The sequence below is a fragment of the Neolamprologus multifasciatus genome, chromosome 4, assembly GCF_963576455.1.
Source record: "Neolamprologus multifasciatus chromosome 4, fNeoMul1.2, whole genome shotgun sequence".
NCBI classification, from domain to species: domain Eukaryota; kingdom Metazoa; phylum Chordata; class Actinopteri; order Cichliformes; family Cichlidae; genus Neolamprologus; species Neolamprologus multifasciatus.
The window spans coordinates 23,490,922-23,502,308 of NC_140442.1; the positions used below are offsets into that span (position 1 = coordinate 23,490,922).

Consider the following 11,387-nt stretch of genomic DNA (forward strand, 5'->3'; position numbering starts at 1 on the left):
AGCAGAAGTGGCAGAAGTAAAGAGGAAATCTGCGTTTTGTACGCAGGGAAAGTCCAAGTCACGCGAGCTCAGAGTTTCCTGATTGGCTGCGGCCAGGAGCGGAAAAAAAGGGAACAGTACGTACACGTGAAAACACTTCGAGACAAGCTGCTGGAACAACTAAGATAATTGCTAAACAAAAGATTTTTAGTTTAGGGACAAGCAAAGAAAGATAGATAACTTTCCACCCCAGATGGGACTGGAACCCACAATCCCTGGTGTTGTGGATAGGCGTAGCTTTGGGTCACGTGTGTCGGTAGTAGTGACCTGTCACCTGTTCTTCACCCGAGGGAATCTTTCTGAATGAGCGGGTGATGGGGGAAGTCGACTTTTGCTGACCGCTCAAGTCAGGAATGTTTGATCACTGGTTTTTCCATGGATTTTAATGATTTTTTGACTCCACCGCCGCCAGTACACCCACAAAAACGACTTGTCTGACAGAGAAAGAGAAGGCGACAGTGGTAACCTGTGTTTTGTGTTGCGTATTGCTTTTTTGAACGCAGTTTGGATTCCGACCACATGAAGATGATGTTGTGACACGCCCCCCGCTACGTTTGTTTTTGGATTAGGTGGGTGCGTGTGTGTGTGTGTGTGCCTCTGCGGGTGTTCAGCTGAGTTTGAAGGAATTGCTGTTGCCTTTATTTTGGATTTTGGCATGCTGCTTATGTTGAATGCTTAAAATGAGTGGTATGCAAGCTGCATCTGTTGTTGGAAAACCTGAAAAGGATAAAAGATTAATTGTTCTCACTGATAAAGCTTTTGCAAATAAAATTGAAACCATCCAAGCAGATTGGAAAAGGCATGTAAACAAAATGAAAAGTGTGATTATGAAAGATGATAAAAGTTATTCACAAGTTAAATCACAGTTTGATGAGTTAACACACTTGTTTAAGGATGCCAGTGCATTGCATGAGTCTCTGTTTTCTTTAATCTCATTTAACGAGAAAGATACACAAAATATATGGTTCTCAAGCATTGCTAAATACAATAAAGAGTTTATGGAGGATGTCAAGATATGGCTTGCTGAAACTGAAAAAACATTCAGGCAGGCCATCATCTGACAAGCATAGTCAGATGATGGCCTGGAAACTTCCCTGGGAGGAGAAGTGGCGGTGCAAGAGCACATTGGGAAAAGAACCTCAATTATGTCTTAATCCCCAGAATGATGTTCAGGATGACGTGTTGTTTCAAATCAAGGCAGTAGGTCGAGCTCAAGAGTATCATCTCCTTCATCTGCACATCTCAGGGCAGAAGCTGAAATGGCTGCTTTGCTCGCACATCAACATATACTTAAAGAAAAACACTCTCTTGAAGAACAGGAGGAGCAGTTATGGAGAAAGAAAGAACAACTTCAGCTTGAAGCAGATATAGCTGCAACTGTTGCAAAACTGAATGTGCTGAGAACTGGTTCCACAATGCGGGTCGTTGCTTTGTGGAAATCTAATGGAATAGAATCATATTTTAAAACGAAAGGAAACAGGCTTGAAATCCTTATTGTGGATGCACAGACTTTTGATCCACAGACGGTTACAAAAGGTAATGCAATCACTGGGAATGCAGAGCTTCAAGTAAAAACAGTGCAACAGAATATGAAAAGGGAAAGGCCTGCACCCCACTTATGGGGCCTTCTGACACTTTTAGACCAATTCCATCTTTGTCTAATCAACAAGCTGCTCATCCAGTAGCCAATGAAAATCCGTTGTCCATTATGGAAAAACAAAAATAAATTAAAATGTATGTTGGTCAATCAGCAAAGTCTCTTTTCACTGCCCAAAAGGGGAGGTTCAAACTTTGATGGCGATCCCTTACATTTTCAGGCTTTTATGTGCTCGTTTGAACAGATCATTGATGCTGGCGACTGCCTGCATCATCTTGCGCAGATGAGCGGGAGCAGCTCAATGAACTTGTTAAAAACTGTCAACATATGTCTGATAGTGCTGGATATGTAAGGGCAAAGACTCTGCTTTATGAGCACTTTAGGAATGGACATGTGATTGCATCTGCTTATTTGATCAAAGTTCACTCATGAGCACTGATTAGATCAGAAGATGGAAAGGCTCTTCAGGCATACTGTTTGTTCCTATGTGGATGCTGCAATGCAATGGAAGAGATTAATGATCTCTCTGAGTTAAATACACCTGCCAATATGCTTGCTTTGATTAGAAGACTGCCATATAAGTTAAAAGACAAATGGCGAATAGTAGCATGTGACATCCAGGAGAGGCAACATCGCAGAGCTAGATTCGTTGACATTGTTTCCTTCTTTTGGTGTCAAGTTAAAATCGCTACAGATCCCGTCTTTGGAAATCTATGTGATGTTCCAGCAACACATCTAACAGCCAAGGGCAGCAATGGAGGGAAACGGTCTACACATCCAAGAGCTAAAAGGAGTAGCTTTGGTACAACTCTGATGCTAAGAGACAGAATCAAACAGGAGCTCAAGATCGCCACAGTACTGTGAAGGCTTGTTTGGTCTGCAAAGGCGGACACACACTGGAGTCATAAGTGATAAGATACCTCATAATGAGAAGATTTCGTTTCTTAAAAGGAATGGCATCTGTTTTGGCTGTTTGTTTACTGGGCACATCAGCAAAGAATGCAGAAAACGTCTTTTATGTAAAATTTGTGGTTTCAGACATGCCAGTATACTCCATATCCACCACAAGGAGAAGAATGAAGCCAAACCTGATAATGAGGCAGATAACAATCCAGATTAGTGGTCATACTGGGACCAGTGAACAAGACTAAGCTTGCCATCATGCCAGTTAAAGTAAAATCAAAGAGAGGTCAAAGAATAGTTGAAACATCTGCCTTTCTGAACCAAGGGAGTTCAGCATCCTTTTGTACAGTGGGTCTTATGGACAGGCTGAATATTGCTGGGAGGAAGACAACAATTCTCCTGCGCACTATGGGACAGGAGAAAGTGGTGGACACTTTTATTGTACCTGAACTTGAAGTTGCTGGATTGGACAGTGACATATACTGTGATATGCCTGACCTCTTCACTCAGCACAAAATGCCTGTAGATATTGGTAACGTCCCACATCAACAGGTCCTGGATGACTTGCACATTTGAAGCATGTTCATTTGCCAGAAATGAAGGCCAGTGTGGAGCTTTTGATTGGCATGAATATGCCCAGAGCTCTGGAACCTTTGGAGGTCATCCGGAGTGTCGGTGATGGACCTTTCACCGTTAAGACTGTGCTTGGTTGGACAGTGAATGGGCCACTTAATCGAGAATGCTGTGGAAGGCCAGGATGTTTGGCAACAGTTACTGCCAACAGAGTTTCTGCTGTCACACTGGATAAGCTATGGAAACAGCAGTTCAAGATGGACTTCCCTGAGAGCAGCCATGATGAGCAGATGGGCTGTCAAAGGAAGACTCAAAACTCCTGGAGTTGGTGATGGGAAGCTTTGGTATATCCCTCACCATGGGGTTTACCATCCTACCAAGGAGAAGATGCGGGTCGCCTTCGGTTGTGCAGCATCATTCCAGGGTGTCTCTCTTAATGCGCAGCTCCTGAGTGGCCCTGACTTAACAAATACTTTGGTTGGAGTACTGACAAGGTTCAGAAAAGAGCCTATTGTTTTGATGTCTGACATCCAGGTTATGTTTCACCAGGTGCATGTGCCAGAGGAAGATTCTGACCTATTGATATTTCTCTGGTGGCCTGGTGATGACTTTAGAGCATGCAAGAGTACAGGATGGTTGTTCATTTGTTTGGGGCAACATCCTCTCCAAGCTGTGCCAACTATGCCCTGCGGAAATGCGCAGAGGACAACAAAGCATACTTCAGCCAGCAGGTGATTGACACCAATCTGTATAGTTTTTATGTGGACGACTGCCTTGCTTCAATAGGCTCTGAAGACGAAGCCATCAATCTTTACTCAGATCTCAGAGACATCTGTGCCAGGGGTGGCTTCCACTTAACAAAGTGGATGAGTAATAGCTGCAGCATTCTGGCAGTTATACCTGAGGAGGAAAGAGCAAAGAAAGTTAAGGTCGTGACCTGTTGAGGGAGCATTGGGACTGTGGTGGTGCCTACAGTCAGATGCATTTAAGTTCTGCATATCCATCCCAAATAGGCCATTGACCCAAAGAGGGATCCTATCCACAGTAAGCAGCTTCTATGACCCTCTGGGGTTCCTTGCTCCTGTCAGCTTCACAGCCAAGAGGATCCTTCAAGATCTGTGCCAGAAGGGGATAGGATGGGATGATACTATGCCATCAGCGGTTGCTGAAGAATGGGAAAGCTGTGTGGAAAAATTGCACCTCTTGGACAACATCAGCACCAGAAATGTTGTAAATGTAAAACCTGATTTGGCGAGACGGCCACTGCTCAGTTGCATCACTTTGCAGATGCGAGTGGAAAGGGGTGTGACGCTGTTACTTACCTGCTGCTGCACACCAGTCGCTCACAGATACACAGTTCCTTCATAATGGGAAAGTACAGTGTAGCACCTGTAAAACCAGTCACAATCCTACACATGGAATTGATGCCAGCAGTGGTAGCAGTTCGCGAGGATAAAATGTGGAGGAGGGAGTTGAGACTACCTCTCCTAAACTCAGTATTTTGGACAGACAGCACCGCAGTGTTGGAATATATCAATAATGAGACTTCCAGGTTCCGTGTTTTTGTGATGAACCAAGTGTCAGAGATCCTCAAGGCTTCTAGTGCCTCCCAGTGGAGGAATGTAAACACAACGCATAACCCTGCAGACTTTGCCTCCAGAGGCATGAAGGCAGAGACCTTTCTACGTGACACTGAATGGATATCTGGTCCTGCATTTTGTTATACAGCCAGAGAACAATTGGCCTGTGAACCCAGAACTTGCAATAACTTTAACATGAAGATCCTGAAGTTAAGGTGTCTGCTGCCATGGACGTCTCACAAGCACATGATGAGGATCATCCTCTGACCCTTTTAATCCATTGTGCCTCATTCTGGACTTGTCTCATCAGGGTGATGGGTTGGATTTTGAGGTTCAAGATCTCACCGAACAAGACACACTTCCAGTCTCCATCTGATACAACTCAGTCTGAAGGTGCTCATCATAGGGTTGAGTTCTGCCATGGCTTTCTTTCATTGGGAGAGGTTGAGGTTGCTGAGATGCAAATAATCAAGTTCTGTCAGAGGAAAAGATATCCCGAAAGGATATTCCCGCCTCCAAAGGGGAGAGACTGTGAAACAAAGCAGCCACATACATAAGGTGAATCCTGTTCTGGAGGATGATGTGCTGCGGGCTGTCGGACGTCTGAGTAGAGCTGTCATGTCAGAAGATTCCAAGCATCCTGTCATAATCGCTAAAGATCTTCACATTTCTTTTTAAAAAATGCTTATTTATAAGATTTTAAGGTCAAAGATCTTCACATTTCTAATCTAATTCTGAAGCATATTCATAAAGAGGTGGTTCATGGTGAAAAGAACCACATACTCTCAAAGCTGCATCAAAAATACTGGGTTCCTGGTGCTGTTTTTTTTATTAGAAACATTATGTCGAGGTGTGTGGCCTGTAGAAGGTTTCATGGAGCTGCAGGCCAGCTGCAGATGGCTGACTTGCATGAAAGCAGAGTGACCCCTGAGAAATCCCCGTTAAGCTTTGTTGGAGTGGACTATTTTGGTCCATTTGAAGTAAAGCGTGGGAGAAGTGTTATGAAGCGGTATGGCGTTATTTTCACTTGTTTGGCGATTAGAGCTAGGCGTTTACAGGCAAATACCAAAAATCACTTTTTTCGGACGACAACTACAGATGAAGACATGTTTTCAAATTGTCTTGCTTTCTTACTTTTCCATTAAATATTTATGAAAACTTCAAACTCACATGAACAATCCACTAAACCAGAGTAGCTGAAAGTCCAGACTGTGAGCGTTTAAGTATAAAACAAAAATGGAATAAAGGCATAACGTAGACATGCAAAGAAACACAAAAATACAAGAAGAGGTTTTTAATTTCACACAGCACAATAAAAAGGCAGCAAACAAAAATCAGATCATAAGAGATGATCAGCACCTGAGTACGGCTGTGATTTGGCATTTTATCATATCATAAAGCTACTGTCAGCGTCAAAGGCACCAATGGCTGCACACAGGACACCCTGAGAAAAAAAACGTGTTTAGAAATAGATCGCAAATCTGTGTTTACCAGTGCTGAATGAAATCCTATAAAAAGTGACAGCTGAGAAGAAAGCAGATCTGCTCATCAATACAATAGTAAACATGCAGAAAAAAAATCATCTGCAGGATGGTAATGGAAAGGACAGATAAAACCAATGGTCGTGGACCTTCATTACCCTGAAAGAATCTCTGTCGCGCGCACACAGTCACACACTGATGCTCATGGTTTGAAAAGAATGGGCTGCATCTTGACAAAAGTGAAGTTGTAATACTGTGGCAGGCCCTGGTGGCTGATGCTGCTGAATTTGTCCCAAGAGAACGGCGGGAGTCCGTCCTGTGTTGTCGGCCCGTTCACCGCCTCCGCACGGAAATCCCCAGCCAAGTGGAAATCTGTCACCTGCACAAGGAAAAAGACGCCAACAAGAAGAAAGCTGGGTAGAGCTTAAAAGCATCTGAATTCATGAAACCTGCATGACTGCTACTGATGAAAAGGCTATTGTGGCGCTCTGGGAATACCTTAGTGTCATAGCAGCCTCCTGGTGAAGGCCTCTCTCTTTGCAGGTCTTTATGGCAACAGATGGACTTGCAGGGGTCACCCTGGGAGTACGGATCCTTCTTGTAGTCTGAAAACAAGCAAACCAAAAATATCATGCTTGCTCAAGCTAAAGCTTGAGAATTGAGCTTGAGAATAGCTAAATAAAAAAAGGCCACGTAATTAGGTACACTTGTTCAACTACTTGTTAATGCAAATATCTAATCAGACAGTAAAATACCAGTAACTAGACAACCTAATAAAGTTCAAACTGACCATGGTCTACCAATCTTGTAATGGCTTCTTCCAGCAGGATAACGCACCATGTCGCAAAGATCAGATTATCTCAAACTGCCTTTTTGAAAGTGACAATTTACACAAACAAAAAAGTACTGAAGTGGCCTCCAGTGTCACTTTATCCACTAGATGTGATTTGAATCCAGCAGCTTGTTGAATGTGTGCCTCTAACAAGATGTAACTAATGAAGTGTACTGCTGTCAAAAATCTAGCTTATGAAACAGCAACATACAAAGAGTCAGCAGAATGAGCTAAAACTAAGAAGCTGAGATGGAGCCACACACCATTGAATCTCATGATGCGCTTCAAGGATTCCAGGTCCTTAACGTCACACTGGTCACGGCGAAAGATCTTGGCTCTGGGACAGAGGTCATAGGAGAAGTCCTCTCCGTGCAGCTCCCACATTTCCACGTAACCACTCATTGTGTAGATCTTCCGATGGAAAGGAATGTTGTAGGACGGCCAATAACCTGTCAGAAATGGATGTGGTGACGAAATCACAGAAAAGTCTAAAAATGAAATATGATACAAAATACAATTGAATGTAGAAAATGATTAGCTGCCTCTGCGCAGAGTCTGTGTCTGGTCCGAGTACTCCACCAAGCTGGGGATCTGCTCCACCACAGTCAGCGCACCGTCGTCGAGACTGTGGCCCAGATTCACTTTGCTTCTGTCCAACACCATGTACTGATTGTTGTAGGTTCCTGCAAGAGTTACAGGTGGATTTATGGAAGAGAAAAAAGTTTAATAAAGAGGCCTGAGCATGATTTAGCTTTTTCTATCAAAACACAGCACAGTTTCTGTGCTTCGTGTATAAAGATCCATGTACATAAGGCAGACATGCTCAACAGAGTTATACATGGAAAAGGTTTTGGCCCATTCTTCTCCAGTTTTTGCCAAACTGTGAGCCAGCCTGACCCTCTGCCAGGCCAGTAGGCTATTTGGGGTGATTGTGTCAAAAAGGGAGGAGTTGAAGACAACGTTGGTCGTCTGCGTCATCATCAGACCACTTCCCAAGAGGTAGAAGTCATCCAGCGACACCAGGAACCCTGAAGCCACAAACAAGCCACATTACAAACATGAGCTTTATGGATGATCTTCTTCCATAATGATGTTGTTTTTGCATGTGGGCCATATGTGAAGAGGGCGAGATAACCAAAATTGTTATACAAAGACAGCAGAATGAATGGTTGGCCTTCTGGAGATGGCTGACACTGACTGAATTACGAAGTGGAATCATCAGCAAAACTCTAAAACTTAAGAAGCCGATCTCGGGTTTTGTTTTTGTTTTGTTTTTTCTGTTGTTTTGTTTGTTTGTTTGTTTGTTTGTTTTTTGCCTTGTTCACGTGATAGTACTTTTTTTGTATGTGCCCATAGATTACACATTTTTTCTGCATTCAACTGGTTTGCCACTGCGTGGCGTAACCAGTTTCACAATGGCAGTGTTTGTAATCGCAATTCGAGTTATATTTTTCTGTACTTTTGTCATATTGGAAAATTATAAATAAAGTTGTCAAAGATGAAAAAAAAGAAAAAAAAAAAAAAGAAGCTGATCTCACCAAATTAATTTAAGACGTCTTTAAATGACCTGGAGGCAGCTACTACAAATGTACTGCATGAATATTAACAGCACAGTACTATTCAATAAACTCAGTGACTTTTACTTTTATTCATGTTTGTTTCAGCAGTTCATAAATGTTGGTTGTGTTTGTGTTTTACTTCATCGCTTTTACATTCTTATAGTTTGTGTGTTTTTGCTGTGTATTTTCATCTGTGTTGTACTAGTCTGTGCAGTTACTGATTGTAATGCTGCCTGTCTTGGATAGAACACGTTTTAAAAGAGTTTTGTAACCTTAAAGTAATGTTATCCTGGTTAAATGAAGGTTCAATCAAAATAAATGAGGTACATTTTCTCTAATGCTCTTGCTTTCTTACATACCAGGGTAGCTGCTAAAGGATAGTTTTCCAGTGGCTGTATGGGGCTCGCTGATGTGAAAGTCCCAGTGTTTGTAAATCCGCATCGTAGCAGCGTACGTGTACCAGCTGGAATGAGCAAACAGGAGGTTCTTGTACCCCGGCAGCATCTAAAGATGATGACAGAAATCAGTAATGGGACAATCCTGCGTCATGTCCAACAGTTATGTAGCTTAATCAGATAATTAACTTAAATTCGATAGTTTCCTTTCAACAAAAGCAACAAAACAGACAGAACAAAAGTCAGAACAGGTGACGTTATAGGACTTTTAAATTTGGCCTGTTATTTAACACAAACATACATTTGTTAAAGCTGCCGTGCAAAAAACACTTTGAAGTTACAGATTTTACCTCTGTGTACAAAACTGTCCCCTGATTTAATTATGACACTGAAAATGAAACTTAGTTTCTTTAAATATTAAATAAAGATGAATAATGCATTATTGCACTAATGCACCAGCACATTCGATTACACAGGAAATTCGCTCTTCACTGGTAGTTTCTTGTTCTTCTTATTTTGCACACATATGAAAATCAGGTTACAGCTGATGTCAGTGAAGCATTACTAATTTGCTGTGAAGGAAATTTGAGGAACTACTCGTATAAATCAGCTGCTTTTTGTGTTGTGTGCATTTTTTATAATATCTAATAAGAATAAGAGCCTGATCAGGACTGTAAATAAAAGATGGCCACTGTAAGCAGTGCGCAGACTTGTGTTTTAGGTCCTCAGCTTTGGCATTTTATTGGTTGCCATATTTTTTCCCCCTCAAACTTGACGAGCAAGAGGAGACACCACATTTTTATTAAGTGAACTTATCAACTGCTTGTTTTATGTTGCAGAAACTGAACATTTCGGTTTATTCACCAAGACTTGAAACCAGCGACTGAGAGAAGGAACTGAACAGTAAGATGTTTACTGAGATCATAGACAGTGTTGGGAAGGTTACTTTTAAAATGTACTCCACTACAGATTACAGAATACATGCCCCAAAATGTATTTTGTAACATATTCCGTTACGTTACTCAATGAGAGTAACGTATTCTGAATACTTTGGCTTACTTAATATATTATCAAGCTTTTTACAACTACATGAATGTACTATTGCTGTGTGATTTATTACTATTACTGAAGGTTACTCACCATACCATTACCAACTAGATGTTTAAATATTAATATAAAATGAGTAACAGTAGGGTGGACATTAGGTAAGGCTGCACTCTCTGCAGCGATCTCGTATATAAAATTATTCCGCACATATATAAAACAGGTCCGCGGCTCCGAACCGTAGTAAAGGGACGTCTGGCTAATGCGTTGGGCTCCGTGTCGGGCTCGTAGCCAAAAACTAGCTTTACTTTGTTGTCTGGGTCAACTTTGCCAACGAGAGACAGAGAAAGGCGTTGAAAGGCATTCTTTAGGGCTATGCCTGTACCTTTTGCCTTCATATTAAATAATTTGTTGAACAATAATTTTAAAAATATTTCATCACGTCATTATGCAGGCCGCAAATAGAGGTGACATGGGCTACGAGATGGAGACACAGGCATTAGAGCCTCTTAATTTGTGTTTTATTTATTTCCACCAGCGTGGAATTACCAAAAATAGAGAGCGCATAGCCTAACATATGAAACGGGAAAAGACCGTTACTCATATTTTGTATTTTAAATACGTAACGCCGTACATGTATTCCGTTACTCCCCAACACTGTTCATAGATCAGATGCTTATTCCAAGTCAGACTTCCTTTTGCAACCAGAAGAAAGAGTGAGTTGATTTTAGGAATCGCTAGCTTCACTTTTGGTCTCTATATCCATCTTTTATATACAGTCTGTGATTAAGTTATGATTTGGACCTTGATGAGTGCAGAGCAGTGGCCCATCCCTGGAAGTTTGAAGTCTCTGAGTGAAGGGTAGGAGCTGGGGACCAGGGCTGGGATCAGATCCAGCAGGTCTCCCACCGCGTTCAGGAACTGGACGTCAAACAGCGTCAGCGGCTTTGGGAAGGACAACAGATAAACAGCTGGTCATCAAATGCAAACAAACACTGCTTCTGCCCCTGAAGTGAGACGGCCATTTATCAAAAAAAACCCAAAAACATACAGAATAAAAGCTACAAGATAATTAATTATGAGAAAATATATTTTCTCATATATATTTATATATATTCTAGTTTATATTCATATTTAACATGACTTAAGGCTGTGAAACCTGATATGAAATTATTGGTTGATGCTTCTGCATTTCAGAGTGCAGATTTATTTGTTAGTATTTTTTTTTTAACATTCTTGCTTTCTTGTTGAGTTTTTGTGGGACAAAAATCCAGCCAAACGGTTATCCTACCTTCTTCCCTTGCTTCTCGGCCCACGCTGCCACTCCTGCCTGCAGTCCGTCCAGCTGAGCTACGATGAAGCCGGCGTGTTTCCACAGAGGATC

General features: G+C 41.9%; 1 protein-coding gene across 1 annotated transcript; it reads right to left on the reverse strand.

Annotated features, from left to right (window-relative positions):
- Positions 1-6,062: 6,062 nt before the first annotated feature.
- LOC146520494 (lysosomal leucine aminopeptidase-like) lies at positions 6,063-11,387 on the reverse strand (the record flags this gene model as incomplete). The annotated part of the gene is made up of 8 exons (XM_085157616.1): positions 6,063-6,552; positions 6,672-6,778; positions 7,269-7,454; positions 7,548-7,691; positions 7,836-8,033; positions 8,924-9,068; positions 10,808-10,948; positions 11,295-11,387. Coding segments are annotated over 8 exons (1,191 nt in total), but the record flags the coding sequence as incomplete, so codon positions are not given.